At 46.0% G+C, this 18,503-nt stretch overlaps 1 protein-coding gene across 1 annotated transcript in view; it reads left to right on the top strand.

The window, feature by feature from the left end:
* Positions 1–11,877: 11,877 nt before the first annotated feature.
* Positions 11,878–18,503, top strand: part of LOC135201429 (uncharacterized) — a 48,470-nt gene continuing 41,844 nt past the window's right edge. Inside the window, exon 1 of the mRNA XM_064230350.1 lies at positions 11,878–12,554. Within this exon, the coding sequence (XP_064086420.1) occupies positions 12,047–12,554 (508 nt within the window). The 5' untranslated portion in view covers positions 11,878–12,046. The remainder of the gene's footprint in view (positions 12,555–18,503) is intronic.

Genomic DNA, 18,503 nt, shown 5'->3' with positions numbered 1-18,503 from the left:
ATCAACCACAATTTTTGGTGGTGGCCTCGCCTTTGACTAAAATGTCCACCTACAAGGCAGCAGTTTCCATAGTTAAGGGCGGTGTCCCTAGCCTTTTACTAAAAAAAGTAAAACTGGAAGGCAGCAGCTGTCCTTTTAGCCGCGGAAGTGTAATGCCATCTAGCATCGAGAATGGCGTTTTCTCACTAGTAACATGGCTCTGGTAGTACAAATGGACAGAATGACTGTTACACTAAAGCAAGGGAAATTTTGCCATGCGGTAACCAGGAACTTAAGCAAATCGAACCACAGTTTGCAGCCTGCAATGATGCTTGAATTGTAACTATTAAACAATCCGTAATGTTTATTTGTTCAATTATCCTACTTTTATCAATTACCTTGTGAGAAAACTCCACGAGTCCCTCTTTAACCTGCTTTGCGCATTTATTTCCCGACAGGGGCGCCATTGGCGGGTGGCCAACTGCCGCCCCCAACCTTGCCCCAATCACCCCCTAGCCCCAAAAAGTAACAGCATTTCTTTTTGAATGTGCAATCATAAATATATGAAATTTCTCTGAAATATATTACGTTTCTTGATCCTTATCTATCTACTAGCTACTAGTGATGATGAGATAAAACAAACAGTAGTGGGAATATAATTTCTGCTGAAATACCTTGCTCATGTGGCTTCAAAAAGCACGTAAAATAGCTCAAAATCTCAAAACCCCCAACTGATTAGGCTCGCATCGCTCGCAAATCCACCCCACCCCCACAACAAAATTCTGAAATGACAGACCTGTTTCCCGGCTCACTGACAAGACGTTTTTCTAATGATCAGTAGCCGTCGCTGTTGAGACACATGGTTTCAGAACTATAATAGCATCCTTTCTCAATTTGAATTTATGTGAATAGATTGCTTCGTCTGATTTTGGAGCCACATTCCCCGTCTGTTTGCGCATATCTCCATTTTTTTTTTTTTTTTTAAATTAACCATTAACTTTCAAAGGGAATAATTCCCTTCCTCCTCAAATACAATATGCTAGCAACTCCTCTTCGTCATGAGGTCGGTATGTAAGAAAACCACTACTCTAGTCCAGCATGTCGTAATCCTTAAAACATATTTACGTGCAAGCAACCATTATAGCACAAATTAAAGACGGACGTTTGACTAAAAATATATGCATAAAATGGAAGTATTTTCTGCACAGTAATGATAGAAGCAACAGATAATACAGTAAAGTTTTTCATTATTATTATTAAATACATTTTGGCGAGACGATCTGCCTTCACCAGTCTCTCCTTCAGCCGAGATTAGAAAATGAAGACCTGATACAAAACTTGTGTGAAGGAGCATGATCTATTACAGTCTTTCACCACGACCACCGAGGTAGAAGGCCTGTTCGATGTGACGTCATGACATGATGACGTCGACCCTGGTGGTCCGACTCTCCGAGGGGAGTGACTGGCGACTCGCTCCTGACTCGATCTTCCTTCCCTTACATCACTTGGACAAGAGGTGTTTTCGGTGTTCCATTGTTTTATTTATGAGTTGGAACATAAAACTTATATGGCATCATGAGGTAGCGAGCCATGGATACATCTAGTGTCCTTTTTTGGACGAATTTACTGTGGTAAGCAGATAAACTCTGCAATACGTTCACTGCAACAGGTACTACCATTTGACTTTTCTCTCTGGATGACTTTTGACTGCAATATAAATACAGTCTGCATTCTAGGTAGAAGTTGTGGGTAAAAAGGTCAGGTGCAATATAAAGAAAGACTGGTTTAGCCTACACATTGAATATTAGTAGCAATTCATGTGCTTGACATAGTCGAATAGGTATAGACTAGCCCAAGTCAAAGAACTCCCAGTGTAACCTACCTATACCCAACAACACCCTTAGGAAAAAAACAATTTAAATGTCATAATAGGCAAGACTAATAATTGTAGCAGTAGTCAGGTAAGGCAAGCCGCATATAAAAAGTTACCAACAAGCAAAGAAAGGGCAAACACATAAAACAAGTAAACCTAAGAAGGGTAAACTTACGTACTGCAAGTGCATGGAAACCCCAGAATGCTGTAGCCTATATGTGGTAAAGAGCATTATCGCAATGATTGTGGCAAGGGCCTGTGTCAGGTAAGAAGGTTGCAAACATGGTACCCAACTGTGTGACAACCTTCAGACAAGGTACTCAAGAGTTACATTAGCACAGACATATAAGTTGTAGGGTCATCACAACTTAAGTACAGTATAGTGGTGGGGAAATAGGAAAGTTTCCATTGACAATAGTCAAAGGCATGGGACAAATGGGTTAAGGTGAAAAAAAAAGAAGTAGACTGGCATAGTATTCTAAGGGATACAGGTTCAAAACAGGAGCCTACAGTAGAAATTTCACTAACCTAACCTAACCTATTCTCATTGCATTACTAGGTTTCAGTGCTCATATATACTCGTAAAAATATTAAAAGACCATCTTTCTTCTTCCACAGGTAAAACTTCAGTACAGATTAATGAAAAACCATACTTATGCCACAATGCCCTACCTACAGTTAAGCTTAACTGTACAGCACATTCATTTTTCATGTCACTGAAGTACGTCACTGAGGAGATCTCAAGATTCCTACAGAGGTTCATGATATTCAGTAACTCCAAAGAGCTGATACTGCTGAATGTATTTCTAACACTGCAATATACATATATTGCATTGCTGTTATAAAACTAGTTTTTTATGCATGTCACTTACCTGGCAGGTATATATATAGCTTTTCCTCTTGACGCACTGGCAGAATTTCAAAACTCGCGGCAACCGCTAGTACACTGGTAGTTCAGGTGATGGCCACCCCGTTCCCGTGGCGCTGGTACTTGGAACTATTCCCGTTTTCCTCAGATTTTCTCTGCCAGCCGAACCGGCAACATCGTTGTTGGTTCTCTGTTAGAATTTCCTGCTCGTTGACTGACTTTTTGGATATTGGTATCGTATTCACGAAGTTAGCGTGGCAATCGCATTTTGTTTGGATTTTGGTTTAGTATGTCTGATTCAGGAAGTATGTTTAGAGTTTGTGTGAAAGAAGGGTGTAAGGTGAGACTGCCGAAATCATCGGTAGATCCACATACTATTTGTAAGAAGTGTCGGGAGTTTGTATGTACGTGGGACAATAGGTGCAATGAATGTCAGTGTCTGAATGAGAAAGAGTGGAAGGCTCTTATGAAGTATGTTGAGAGATTAGAAAAAGATCGGGTTAGAAGATCTGTATCTAGGAGTGAGAGATCGGGATCTTCGAGTAAGCCTTTGAATGAATTCTTTGCATGTGTCTTCTCCAGCTCATTCACATGTAGACGTAGCACCTTCCCCTCAGGTTTCTCCTGCGCCCGTTGCTGTATCTGAGGATTCTACTGATCCACAAATCGTGAAAGTGTTCGCTGCCCTTGCGTCCATGGGAGATCAAATTAAACGATTAACAGACAAAGTGGAAGTGTTTGGTGACAGTGTTGTGGAGTGGGCGCCTGATCGTCCCTCTCGTGCTCCTAGACCGAGACCTCTGTCAAGCTCCCAGACCCAAGGGAGAAGGCATGTCGACAGTCGAAGGGAGGCGAGAGGGGTTTACTCGCGATCAGTCGTCCCTTCAGGCAGTCCTGTTGCTTCCCAGGCTGCAGCAGTACGCCATGGAAAAGGCGATACTGGGAAGTGCCGTTATTCTTCGGATAGTTCGGCCTCCAGGAAGGAGTAGGCGTTTCGCGGAAGTATCGCGTCCTCTCAAGAGGTCATACTTTCCGTCCTCATCACAGGATGAAAGGGCTGTTGACCAAGAAGGGTGGAGTAGCCCTGAGATTTTTTCATCGGAGGATGAAGAAATTATCCCTATCAAAAGGAAGAGGATTTCTCGTCAGTTGGAAGTTACTAGCGGTGCGGTGAGAGGTGTTTCTCCGCTTAGAGGAACTCCTCTGCGTAGACCGCAGGTTCGCTCGCCTCTCCGTGTTAGACCCGGTGCGTCCTCGATCTCCTCATCATCAGGAGTCTCGTAAGGAAGCGGAGACGAAGGAAGTTCTGCGGGACATGCAGGAGAGATTAGCAGTGATTGTACAATCATGGGAGAAGCCCGAACAACCTTCGGTTAGACGTAAGGACTCGTCTCTCCCGGTTAAGTCCTCCAAGAGGACGCAGGACGTGCAACGCAAGCCAGGACGCAGTGCATCCCTTAAGAAGGACGAAGCAGTGCAGGACGCAGGACGCAGAGAAAGTGATGGACGCATGGTGGACGCATACGTTCAGGAGGACGCAGGACGCAGGCGGCAGCAAGTCGAAACTTTTTCTCGACAAGGAAGAGAGGAGTTTTACAAGGAGACAGCGCCGCATTCACTCTCTAAGCAGGCTCTGCATAAGGAGTCCGCTTTGGAGAGTCATCAGGATCTTGGTTTTCAAGATATTTCTTCTTCGCAGGACGGAAGAAATTTGTGGAGGGAAGTGGGGCGGAAGATGGACAAGAATGTGGAAGCTCCTTCTTCGGACTACAAGAGACTAACAGAGTGCCTTCTTTCTTTGTTTGAAGGAGATTTTCAACCTTCAGGCCCGCCATCGCCTTTGTCTCAATTTTCGAAGACAGAAGACAGCCAAGAAATCGTCTTTTTTGAAAATGACTTTGTCTATTTCGGCAAAGAAAGCCCTTCAACGCGTAAATGTGGTTGAAGGAGAAGAGAGAGTCGGGGAAGACTTCTTTTGCCTTTCCTTCCTCCGGCCAAGTTGGCTTCGAAGTCTGGTGTTTTGGTATGCTACGGGGGAAAGTCTTGGCCTGGGAGTTCCTGCCTCCTCCCAGGGAGACTTTTCCAACATAGTGGACAGCTCCCGTAGACATGCTTTACATTCAGCCAAGTGTGGTGGACTTCGTCAGAGTTCGACCATTTACTCAAAGGTATCTATCGGACTTTTGAGGTGTTTAATTTTTCTTGACTGGTCGTTGGGGGCCCTGGCTCGGACTTCGGAGATGGAAGATTCGTCAGAATCCGAGTTGCCGAGAAGTATCATGTCCTGTATGGATAAAGCCTTGAGAGATGGAGCTAATGAATTGGCTTCACTTTTTACAGCAGGCGTTTTGTTTTGAAGAAAAGACATCTTTTGTGCTCGTTTGCTGCTAAAGGAGTCTCGAACGCGCAAAAGTCGGAGTTGATGTTCTCTCCGCTTTCAGGACAGCTCTTCCCTCAGGATATCATTAAGGACATCTCGCTCTCCCTCACTCAGAAGGCTACTCAGGATCTTCTACGTCTTCTGTAAGGAAGTATTTACCTTCTAATGTAATGAAGAAGACCCGAAGGATACAAAGACATCACAGCAGCCCTTTCGGGGTAGGACTTTTTCCCGACCAGCATTTAGAGGGAAAAGAGTTCAGCCAAAAGAGGTTCCAAAACCTCAACCAAGCAATGAGTCAGAAGTCCTCCAGACTTGTGTGGGGGCCAGACTTTTAGACTTCTGGGAAGTCTGGCAAAGCAAAGGAGCGGATCCTTGGTCTGTAAAGGTAGCGAAGGAAGGATACAAGATCCCCTTTCTCAAGAAACCACCTCTCGCTACAGCTCCGAGAGCCCTAGGGCTCATTACATCGATTTAGAGAAGAGAGAGGCTCTTTGGCATCAGGTTGTCAGCATGTTAGAAAAGGGGGCCATAGAACCGGTTCTGGATCACGAATCCCCAGGTTTTTACAACCGTCTGTTTCTAGTACCGAAGTCATCAGGAGGTTGGAGGCCAGTACTGGACGTAAGCCAGCTAAACTTGTTCGTAGAAAAGACCAAGTTTACGATGGAGACGAACGATTCAGTACTGGCAGCGGTACGACCAGGGGACTGGATGGTAACGCTGGACCTTCAGGATGCGTACTTCCATATTCCGATTCACCCAAGGTCCAGGAAATATTTGAGATTCGTGATCCAGGACAGGATTTATCAATTCAAAGCCCTTTGTTTCGGTCTGGTGCATGCACGGCTTTCTCAAATTTTTACAAGAAAATGATGTCGAATGTGGGCGAAGTGGCTTCATTGTCAGGAGTCAGAGTCTCTCTCTACCTCGACGATTGGCTCATAAGAGCACAATCAAAACAGCAATGTCTGGAGGACACGAACATCACATTGGAGTTAACTCAGCAACTGGGTCTGATGGTAAACCTGAGAAAGTCACGGTTGATCCCCTCTCAGGAGCTAGTTTATTTGGGGATTCTGATATCCTCAGTGACTTTTCGGGCTTTTCCGTCACCCGAAAGGCAGACCATGTTGCCTGCGGAAAGTGCAAGAATTCCTATTGAAAGACCAATGCTCGGCGAGAGAGTGGATGAGCCTGCTGGGGACACTCTCTTCGTTAGAGCGGTTCATTTCACTAGGGAGACTTCACATGAGGCCCTTACAGTTCTTTCTGAACGAAGTTTGGCCAAGAAAGATCGCAACCAGATTCCTTCCGGTTTCCAATTCCTTCAAAGATAAAGGAGGAATTAAAGTGGTGGCTAGTTCCGGGGAGGTTGTCAGAGGGTACGTCACTCCAGCAGAGGAACCCAGACCGGATATTATTTTCCGACGCGTCAGACGCAGGCTGGGGAGCGACGCTGGGCCCTCGGGAGGAGTCAGGCCTTTGGAACGAAGAAAAAAGAAAAGGCATGGCACATAAACAGGAAGGAACTGATGGCGATCTTCTTGGCTCTGAAAGCGTTCAGACCGTGGATCAGCGCAAAGTGGTGCAGATCAACGCGGACAATACCACAGCTCTGGCATATATACGAAAACAAGGAGGAACCCACTCGTTGTCCCTTTGCAACTTGGCGAAGGAGATTCTTCTGTGGTCGCAGAGAGAAAACGTCACCCTGCTCACCAGGTTCATTCAAGGAGAGAAGAACGTCAGAGCGGATCTGTTGAGCAGGGACGGACAAGTGCTTTCCACGGAGTGGATGTTGCATCTTCAAGTATGCCAGAGACTGTGGAAGCTCTGGGGCACTCCAGTAGTGGATCTTTTCGCTACCGCAGCGACGAGAGGTTACCGAACTATTGTTCTTCCATCACCGTACCTCTTGCAGTCGCAGTCGATGCCTTCCTACTGGATTGGACGGGTCTAGATGCGTACGCTTTTCCCCCGTTCAAGATTTTAGGAAAGGTAATGAAAAAATTCAGGGAAAGTCGAGGAACAAGGCTGACTCTGATAGCCCCATACTGGCCGGCCCAAACGTGGTTCACAGAGGTACTGGAATGGACAGTGGATTCTCCGAGAAGTCTACCCACGAGAGTAGATCTTCTCAAACAACCCCACTTCGACAGGTTCCACAAGAACACCCTCGCTCTGGGTCTGACTGCGTTCAGACTATCGAAAGACTTGTCAGAGCGAGGGGGTTTTCTAGAGAAGCAGCGAAGGCAGTTGCAAGAGCACGAAGGCCATCAACTATCAAAGTGTACCAGTCGAAGTGGGAGAACTTCCGTAAATGGTGTAAGAATCGGAAGATTTCTTCATCCAGTACCTCTGTGACACAAATTGCAGATTTCCTTTTATACCTGAAGAAGGAACTGGGTTTGGCTAATCAGACAATTAAAGGTTATAATGTATGTTGTCTGCAGTGTTTAGACACAGAGGTTTAGATCTGTCCAACGACGCAGATCTTAGAGATCTTCTCAGATCTTTTAATACAAAGAAGGATCGACTTTGCAGAACTCCTTCTTGGAATTTGGATGTCGTTCTCAAATTCTTGGAGACGGATAGGTTTGAACCTATGGGCAGTTCGTCTTTGCGAGAGCTAACGAAGAAGACTATTTTCTTAGTAGCCTTAGCTACAGCTAAAAGGATTAGCGAGCTGCAAGCTATTGACAAACAAGTAGGTTGGAAGCACAACAAAGCAGTTTGTTCTTTTCAACAGGAGTTCTTAGCAAAGAATGAGAATCCTTCGCATCCGTGGCCAAGATCATTTGAGATTGAAGGACTGGCTGATCTAGTAGGTCAAGAACAAGAAAGGGTTCTTTGCCCAGTAAGACCTTATGGTTTTACGTAGAAAGAACAAGAAGCATTAGGGGAACTTCATGTTCTCTGTGTGCTCTGTTAAAAGATCCTACTAGACCTATGTCTAAAAACGCGATGGCTTTCTTTGTAAGAGAAGTCATTAAAGAAGCTCATTTACTTTGTCAGGAAGAATGCTTCGGCTTGATTAAGGTTAAAGCTCATGAGGTGAGAGCAGTAGCTACGTCCTTAGCATTCAGGAAAAATTTAGCCCTCAAGGACATTATAGATTCGACGTTTTTGGAGGACAAACTCTGTATTTGCCTCTCATTACCTTAGAGACGTGAAGACAACTTTTGATAATTGTCAAACGTTAGGCCCGTATGTATCCTCAGGTACAGTACTGGGCAAAGGAGTTTCCACCCCATAACCTAATAACATGCTAGGTTTTTATTTTAATTAGGTTATAGTGTTTTTTATGGTTGTCTGAGAAGGTTAATACCAGCTCAGTTTTTGGTTAGTGTTTATTATTGTATGTGTGTGTGGTTCAGGTGACTAACTTTCCTAGCATGAATGCCCGTGGTAAATGAGGGCTAGGGTTCTCTGTCAGCAGATTGGTCATGTCCAGTTGTCAGACCCTTGTTGTTAGCTTTCTCAACAAACAGGTCACATCCTAGTTGAGAGCTACTAAGGTTTAGCAGGCTAAGAGGCAGGACCTACGAAGTCAGCTACCTTAGCAGGTAAGGAACTTAATAAATAATTTAAAAAATTTAGTTAATTTTTGAATTATGACGATGTTGCTGTCTATGACCCACCTCCAAATGTGTCAATCAGCTATATATATACCTGCCAGGTAAGTGTCATGCATAAAAATGATATTGTTATGATACAATAAAGTTTTATGCATACTTACCTGGCAGGTATATATATAGCTTATCCTCTTGACGCACTGGCAGAATTTCAAAACTCGCGGCAACCGCTAGTACACTGGTAGTTCAGGTGATGGCCACCCCGTTCCCGTGGCGCTGGTACTTGGAACTATTCCCGTTTTCCTCAGATTTTCTCTGAACCCTGTCTCCTGAGGGGAGGAGGGTGGGAATTTAATTATATATACCTGCCAGGTAAGTATGCATAAAACTTTATTGTATCATAACAATATCATATTTCATTTTTGGCAATAATTTTAGCTCTAGTTAATGACTGAATAAATTTGATTATTCATCAGAGTAGGTAATATTGTGTTTTTTGTTATACCTATAGTTGTTCCACTCAAAGTTACTGTACCATCAGGAGAGTGTCTTTTCAAACAGGTCTACCCAACATCATATTAAAAAAAAAGGACTCAAATTTTCTTATGTACATCAAGAGTAAATGTAAATCATTTCTACCCAATGACAAAATAGATACTGATGGTGGATGAAACTCACATACTTGATACCATATTTTCATTATAAAGGCAAAAATATTGTTGGTTCAGTCTTTGGCTATAGTGAAGCTGCAATAGGGTCATTTTACTTTTATGTTGAACAGGTAAAGTCTAAATTCACATAAGTTGCACAAATTCCCAATTAAAGGATAAAAGCAGATGTTCTGCACTGCACACTGAATAAAGTAATTATAGGCTTAGAGAAAAGTCATTTTTACAGTGTTTTGCAATGAAGCATCATAATGCTATCATTGGGAAAGCGATTTCCTATTTTTCCAGCATTCCACAGCTGTCTATATTGTATCCTCACCCATTTCAGAGTAACAAATGCCCTTTTTCGTGTATGTTTCAGTAAAATTGTTAAAATATATCAGGAACAATTGGCTTGGCCAGAAAGTTATAAATAAAACAATGAAGTTACCTCAGTTCTCCTTTGACGTCAATTATTTGGAAAATGAAATTCATTATGCACCATTCAGCCCTTTGAAAAACTTCATGATATATATGTTAACTCAATGAACATTCATATAAACTATCATTAAAAGCATTATCTCCCTAAACCTCTGAGAAACTAAATGTTCGTTTAGTTTTACAAATATCCAATGAATATATCGTTCAAGCTTTAATAACTATTGGAAAAAACCACTGCCCTTTTATTCGGGATGCAAATATCAAAATTTTACATTTGGTCGATATCATGAATTTAAACGTTTAAATGTCAAAGGGTAAATAATAGATAAGCTGCTCAATAAGTAATGAAGGTTATAGTACAGAAAAACAGAAAAATTAACAATATGGGTTGCTACTAACGTTTCATTGAATAATTGTTGTTCAAGAAAATAACTATTGTAGCCAAAGAGAAAATTGGAAAATTTAAATACCAATTAATGACTGTATGTAAGAGAGAATTATTTCATTCACATATAGTAGAAAGAACCATGTTTTTTTAGTGATGTACTAAACAAATTGTTTTGGTTCACCATTTCATATTAATCTTATAACTTGTGTTTCGAGTGAGTATTATTTGGTGTACACAGTACACTAATTAGTGTAGACGAGAAAATAAGTAAATTAATAACAGGCAGACGAAAAATGATAGATTTTGGCGAGGGTTTGTTTATATTTCTTTCGTCTGGCAGCGTAGTCAGTGCTAGCAGCTCGGACCACCCTTGCTTACGCCACAAAACATCGAACAGGCCTAATCCCGGTGGTCTTGCTTCCACTAAAAGAAGTATTTGAAAGAACTTCAGAAATATATAGTTCACATCACTTCAGAACATAGTAGTAGCTTTTGAGTATTTACTTAGAGAAATAAATTTCGAAAGGGATGTACCTACTTAATGTCAACTGAAAATTTTGAATCCTTTGACAAGATTTCATGGACGATTATATACACAACAATACCATCACTTGATCCAATAGATTATGTACAATACCATCACTAGATCAAATAGACATTTTGATAACTTTTTGCTTAGACTATTATCGCCATGAGCATATAGCTATTACTTCTCTATTAGACAGGGAACTGATCAAAACCATAGATACCCGGAAATAGCAGATTCCTTAAGGTGATTTTTGCTGCTAAGTAACCTTGCTAGCCACAGCACAGATTGAAATACTCAGAGAGCGTTTATCGGTGTGGCTATGGAACCGACAGCCGGTTTCCGACTTTTCAAAGCCATGTGTCAGGCATTTAGGGAAGTGTTCGTCTAATTGCGCCGATAGTCTTTTATGCGCATGCACGTGTATTTTATCGGATCCGATTACACGGAAAAAAAAAAAAAAAATCATACTAAGACTTGTAAAGTAACGATACCGGCCACCCCACCCACCTCCATACCTAATACAGCAAAATTGTGACCAGTAAACAGCCATAATTATGTTAGATAACACACATATATAGCTTTGGAAAGTCGGAACCTGCTGCAGGTTCCATAGCAACGGCGTTTATTTATTCTTGTATTCATTACTGTACAATGGTCTAAATGAACGAATCAGCGAATACCTGCGGGACATAATGCTTCACTAAAATATTAAAGTTATTTCAATACAACACATTATCATAATAGATTATATATAAGGGCAAGTAAGGAATAGATAACAATTTTGATAAACGTACTCGATGCTCGGTACTGTGTGTGGCCTGTCCGTTGTATGCTTTGAAGATTACATGAGATGACGGGAGAGCTATATTTAGTAAATAATAAATGTGTTAACTACGATATTACTAGTGCACCAGAAATATAAGATAATTAAACAACGAAGATTTTCATAAATAGATATCGGCTAAAGTTATATTGAAATGAGTTTTTTAATAATGTTTACATGTTCTTTTAGTATAAAAAACTATGGCACTAAAATCAGTTACCTGAGTTCAAAGTATTATAATGAATAAAATTACTCGCAATTATGTATTAAATACCGATATTATACAAATATAAATGTTAATTACTGGAACAGTGATTTGGATGACACTGGAAATATAATCCTAAAAGGACAGCATGACGTCATCAAAATGTAGCGGTTGGTCTAAATTCCAGAAGACCATAACAAACCACAACAAGATTCGGACGCGATTCTACCAGTTTCCTGTTTAAGTGGGGAGATAAGCCATAACTACCAGTGTAAAGGACCTTGTGTGGATGTGTTGGTAATTCTGTGACTTACAGCAGGTCATTCATATTCAAAATGTCTAAGAAGACCACATTTGAGCAGTTATGCTCAGGAGTAAGTGGCTACTCCTGTGACGAGAGTTCAATGGCCAGATTAACTAAGGAGGAAAGTTTCAACGATATGATATTCAAGTTGTTAACCAAATGCGAGACCAATCTCATTTTCCTCCCCTCGCCCACGTCTACCATCAAACTCTTCACCCTCGACATTGTCCCCAATTTCACTAATGCTTCCTTGGCTTCAGCCTGGACCACTTGCGAGAGTGAAGGTTACGACGGCATGAACGTTCTGGCCGTCTTAGACACCGACAACATGCCAGAGGCGGCGGCTGCGAAGTATTCCTTCAGTAGGTTCATCGATTACGTTGTTCACCAGCTAGAGGCGCATTTCATGTTCCAGAAAGATTTCCCCCATTTCAGCCCTAATGCCTTGAATTACTGGAACGCCATGGCCACTCAGGATGCAGGCATGAGGAGCTGTTCTATTATTATGGCATGGAAGTTCAACAGGAGACCTATAGAAGGTAAGAAAAAGGTAATTTTAGGGTAAAACACCGCATGGCCTGCAGCAGGCCAACGACGATCAATGCATGCCACCCTCCGAAAAAGTACATAACACGTTCTGACACCGGAGATGGGCATCAGTCGCCACTTCTTGTTGGTGAGAAACGGAGCTAAAGACCTCTACTCTCCTTTCGAAGTAAGTATTTTCTCCAAAGTTGAAAATTAAGGCCAAATTTTAAGATTTAGGTTAAAAAACCACATGGTACAGGAGTGGACCATGTACAATCAACGTGAACAATCCCAAAAAAAGTACCTTATAACGTGTCCTGACATCGGAGATGGGCATCAGTCGCGACTTGTTGTTGGTGAGAAACGGAGCTAAAGACCTCTACTCTCCTTTTGAAGTAAGTATTTTCTCCAAAGTTAGAAATTAAGGCCAAATTTTAAGATTTAAACAGAGGGTATTGAAAAGGGTGGCTACGGCAGTGGAAATCTCACCAAAACGCATTCAACATTTATACTTAGGGTAGATCACCACGGCAGGCCAACCAGGCCACCTACATTCAACGCTTGCCACCCTCCGAAAAAGTACATTATAACGCGTCCTGACACCCGAGATGGGCATCAGTCGCGACTTCTTGTTGGTGAGAAACGGAGCTAAAGACCTCTACTCTCCTTTCGAAGTAAGTATTTTCTCCAAAGTTAGAAATTAAGGCCAAATTTTAAGATTTAAACAGAGGGTACTGAAAATGGCGCCCACGGCAGTGGAAATCTCACCGAAACGCTTTAGAAATTTTTACTTACAACAAAAAATGTTTAGAAGATTGACGCCATCTCGATGTTTACGGAGTCGCTTGTGTCAACAAACTTTCCATTTCCTGTGATAAATCCGCACACCACTTGTACCCACAGACGCTGGAGCACTTTCATCACAACAATCGAAACACGATTTCTCACCAACAAACAAGCCAGGAGTAAACAGCTGTTTTGGTAGAAGATGACGAGAAGCGTGCTCTTAGCTAATTTTTAAATAAGTAGTAAAACATCAATATTTTACATATTTATGATGATTAATTTGAAAATATTCGTTATTGAAAAAGTAACTCGACCCTGACTCAAATTTAAGTAATTATTTTTCTGAATTAGAACGTTCTTTTAAGTTTGTATTATGACGTCACGACATCTTGACTTTCGTACCTATTGTAAATAATTGCTATACTCAACTGTCATGCAGAACAGTTTACCAGTTATTCATGCAGATTGTTATCAGCCATTCATGTAATTGTTATAATCGTAATGCGCATAGGGGGAAACATCACGACAGGCCAACCCTCATCACGGTAGACGGGTCTTATTCACTCGATATTTAATTGGTGAAACATGAATACAATTGCAACTCTAAGCATACCATTTAAAAGACTGAAGTTTCGTCAACATTTGTTCCGATACGTAATACAAACCCTCGGTCCTTTAACAATAGGAAGTAGCTAGCGGCAGCTGGAACGGTCGTAAGCTTCGAACAAGGGGAGAACGGTAGTTAACTGCTTGTCCGATCGTCGCGCGCCGCGCGACTGGGAGGTAAACAAACCACTTTTGCTTTCGGCCGTATGTGGGAAGGACGTGTTCGCCATCGCTTCTGCCCGCTTTGTCGTTTGCTTTGACTTTGAGTATTTGCCTCTCTTTCTGTATAAATCAGGAGTGACTGTAAGTACTTTTACAATTCTATTGATCTTGCAATGAGTGAATTGGAAGAAATGGAGATTTCACCGCGCCCTCCAGTCGCCCGTAGAGTGTGGTCCCGGGCTGGGAGGGGCGTAGATGTGGAGGGTTCAGGTCATTCGTTGACGTGGACCCCCATGAGGTTTGTACTCGTTGCCAGGGGGCGAGAGTGCTCCCGCAACGAACCTTGTGTCATATGTGTTAATTGGTCCGAGGCGCATTGGTGCTGTACGAGGGCAGGAAGAGACTTAGGCCGGCCAAGAAGTCATCGGAAAGTCCAGTGACTCCTTTGGTGACGGACACTTCGTCCTCTTTCCTGCCCCCCGGCCAGCCCCCACGTTTCGCGCCTTCCCCTGCGGGGGGGGGTAGCGGAGTCCTTTTCCTCTCTCGATCCGTCGAGTGTGGAGGAGGCGGGCCCGCTACCCGGACGTACAGCTGTACTCGGGGTCTTCCGTCCGCTCTGGGGGGGGTGTTTCTTCCCCAGGGCGTGAGGAAGCCCACCCCTCCAACTAACCCGACTATTGTCTCCGCAGGTGTGCCATCAGTGAAGGACGACTTGGGACAGGTTGTGGGAGTCGCTGGGACTGCAGGGAGTGCCCAGCATCCAGGGGTTGCTTCAGCGGTTGGCGGGGTCGGCGGTGGTCACTCATGGTGCGGTGACCACAACTACCACCACAATAACGACACCAGCGTATGAGATCCCACCACATATGGTATATACGCCCCATATAATGTTGTGGACACCCACGGTGGCTATACAAAAACCAATTGCTGCCGTGCCAAGGAGAACGGTGCCACCACCACCTGGATTTTTCCTTTGCCGACCCGGACTTCCGCTGCCCAAAGAGTACCCCCCCTGGACCTTGCCGCCAGTGCCACGGATGACGGTAACTGCCGACAGGACGCCTGGCTCTCCCGTGGTACCTGCCGTGCCTGCCGTACTGTTGCCGTTCCAGCTACTCTTTCCATTTCAGATCGGCCTGCACATTCCCTTTCAGATGTTCCTGCCGTTCCTGCTGTTTTCCCGGACCTGTTCCTGTTGTTCCTGCTGCTGGTGTTGCTGTCACAGTCTCAGGTCTTTCCGGACAGGTGCAGTCGGGCCCTGTTGCCTTCCGGCAACTGCCGCCCCGGCTCCCTCCTGGATGGAAGACCTGACGTCTGTTCTGCGGAGCCTGGCGAAGAAGAAGGAGGAAGAGGAAGAAGGTGTCGTCGTCGTCTTCAATCGTCTTCTTCGTCGTCTTGCTGCCTCTCCTTCCCCTTCGACTTCTAAGGCCAAACACCGAAGAAGAAGAAGGCTGCCTCCTCCCCCCCTAAAGAAGACTCCTTCTGATCTTCTAAGGGCCCGGCCTCGCTCAGGCGAGCTGGGGAGCTCTTCTGCTGGTCTCCTGTTCTTCGGGAACGGGGCCCGTCGCTTCTTTTCTGCAAAGAAGAAGTCGAGGGGACCAGAGGTGCACCAGCCTCGGCTGGTGCGTCCTCACCTGGTGCTAGCGGTTCTGCCGCTAAACCAGGTTCCGTCTCGGCCGCTTCTCGTTCGCGAGAAGCACCGAGTGGACGCTCTTCCAAAGAGGACCGTCCAGCCAAAGTTTTGACGCCCGAGCTCGCTCGCCGTCAAGACAGCGGCGCGGAGCAGAAGGACTGGCGAGAGTCGTGCACACGACTCTCGCCAGGCCAGTGGACGCGCTCGCAGCGATCAACTGGCTGCTCGGCTGACGTGACGGTCGCTGACCGGCCACGGTTGAGGCGAGGAAGGAGTCCCACGGCCGCCGGTACCAGCCACGGCTGGTACCAGCGGTTTGACGCGCCGAGAGGACGCTGGCCGGTCTCGACGCGAAAGGGAGCCTAGCAGGTCACCGTCCGCCGCTCCCGATGGGACCGGGCGGAGACGGTGACCAGCGGCAGCTCGCCTGACGCTAGAGATCGGTCTCGACGTTTCTCAGCCGAGCCAATCGCCCCAGGCGAGCGGCAAGGCTAGGCCTGCTGCTCGACCGTCACCGACGCGGGTTGACGATCAGCAGCAGCCCTCCACGCACGCTGGTCCTGCCAGCGAGCGAGGGGGGAGCGTCAGGTCTGCCTCTCCTGTACCTTCAACCTCCTCGGGCTATACCGGGAGGAGCGAGGTACCAAGGAGCGATCACGAGAGGTGCGCCGCTCGTGACCCCAGCTATGACGCCGTGCGGCTCAGGCACGGTCTTAGGACCGACCAGAACGTACGCGCAAGTAGTTGGAGGCGACCGTCAGGGGTCTGTCGCTGTTCCTCCTTCTGAAGGAGGAGTATCGAGGGATATGCTCTTGCTGGAGGGACTGGACGGTCCTACTCCACAAGACGCGGTAACGCCTGAGATACAGAGGAACTCGCAGAGGTCATTAAGCTGATGCGTCTGCATAATGACCTTGCGGAAGGATCGCCGCTACCACCAGCAGAGCCCACGTCCCGGCTCGAATCATTTTGGGGTCCCAAGAGGGAGCCCAAAATGATGATGGGGTTTGCCACGATCGGAGCTTGCGGACTCGGTCCTGGATCAGGTGGAGAAATCTCGTCTCCGGACGGGAGGACTCGCTAAAATCCGGACGGTCCTCTAAGCTGCTTTCCTCCTCCTCTACAGCGGCAGAGGCGATTTTACGTGCCATCGGAAGACCCGATACTGCCGAAACAGGTTAACCCGGAGTTAGCGAGGCTGACTCCAGGTGTGTCCCTGCAGCAGCTCCTGTCGGAGAACTTATGGTTCTCGCAGCAGGAGGCACTTGCCCTGGAATCTACCGCTATGGCAGCATTCCAGGCAGTTTCCTGGTTGGATTTGTGGTCCCTCACATACCAAAGTAGCGGCCGGCTCTGGGAGTTCTGCTCTCGAAGACGACGCTTCTTTCAGGAGACTGTGCCAGTCTGGAGGAAGAGCAATCTCTTACCTCGCCCATCAGACTGCTAACCTGTGGGCCAACTTGGTTCTTCGACGTAGGGACGCAGTCCTTACCCGAGTGACCAAGGGAAGGGGCCGGGCGTGAAGCGGCACTCGGGCTACGAAATGGACCTCTTAGGAGTTCCCCAGCTCTCTTTCCTGGAGAGATGGTGGACGCTGCGGTGGAACGGCGGCGCACTGACGAGAGTGACCGCTTAGTCCACCAGGCAGTCTCGAAGGTTTCTGGGCAACCTCGAGGAACTGCGGCCAAACCAAAGAGCTTGGCTAGCGCTTCCACGGCGGCGAAGACGGTTGCACCGTCCAAACCCCGTGTGAAGACTCCAGCTGTTTCAACTTCTGCTAGAGGAGGCCGCAACCAGCCCTCCTCCAGCCCTCCTTTCCCCGAGGAGGTGCTGGAAAGAAGTCGAAACGAGGAGGGGAAACGCTAGGGACGGCGTTCCCCCTCACCTGCTGCCGGAAGTTGGGGGGTGCCTGGCGAGCCATTGTTGGCGACTTGGCAGCGCTACGGCGCCGAGAACTGGATAGTAGACGTCCTTCGGGAGGGATATCTACTACCCTTTGAGTCTCGGCCCCCCCTCATCTCAAACCACCGTCCATCTACAGACCTATGTCCGGGTATCAACAAAGGACAACGCTCTTCGACAGGAGATCAAGACATGCTGGCGAAACGAGCTGTAGAAATCGTGGAGGACCAGTCACCGGGCTTTTACAGCCGCCTCTTCCTAGTGGAGAAGGCATCGGGGGGCTGGCGTCCGGTGATAGACCTCTCTCCCCCTGAACCGCTTCGTTCGCACGACGCGGTTCACGATGGAGTCGGCACGCTCAGTGCTCGACTCGATCAGGGGGAACGATTTCATGCTTTCAGTGGATCTGAAGGACGCGTTATTTTTCAAATACCCATCCATCAGTCCTCCAGAAAGTACCTCCGCTTCATCTTCGACGGGACGGTGTACCAATTCAGGGCACTTTGTTTCGGTCTCTCAACCGCCCCACAGGTGTTCACGCGAGTGTTCACTCTGGTGTCGGCTTGGCCCATTCGAACGGGATGTCTTCTGAGGTATCTCGACGATTGGCTAGTCCTGGCGAGCTCCCGCTCGCAGTTTGCTACAGGACAGAGATCGGCTCCTCAAGTTTTGTCGCGATCTGGGGATCGTGATAAACTACGAGAAGTCCGACCTCGAACCCAAGCAGAAGATGAAGTACCTGGGTATGCTGATAGACACGGTAGCAGGGCAAGTCTTTCCCGCAGACTTGCGTATCAGCAAATTCAGGGAGGCAGCCGGCCGGTTCCTGTCTCGGCAGGAACAGGCAGCACAGCAATGGCAAGTCGTGATC

The sequence above is a fragment of the Macrobrachium nipponense genome, chromosome 28, assembly GCF_015104395.2.
Source record: "Macrobrachium nipponense isolate FS-2020 chromosome 28, ASM1510439v2, whole genome shotgun sequence".
NCBI lineage: Eukaryota > Metazoa > Arthropoda > Malacostraca > Decapoda > Palaemonidae > Macrobrachium > Macrobrachium nipponense.
Note: the sequence above shows the minus strand (reverse complement) of the source record. Positions and strands in the feature narration are given on the sequence as shown.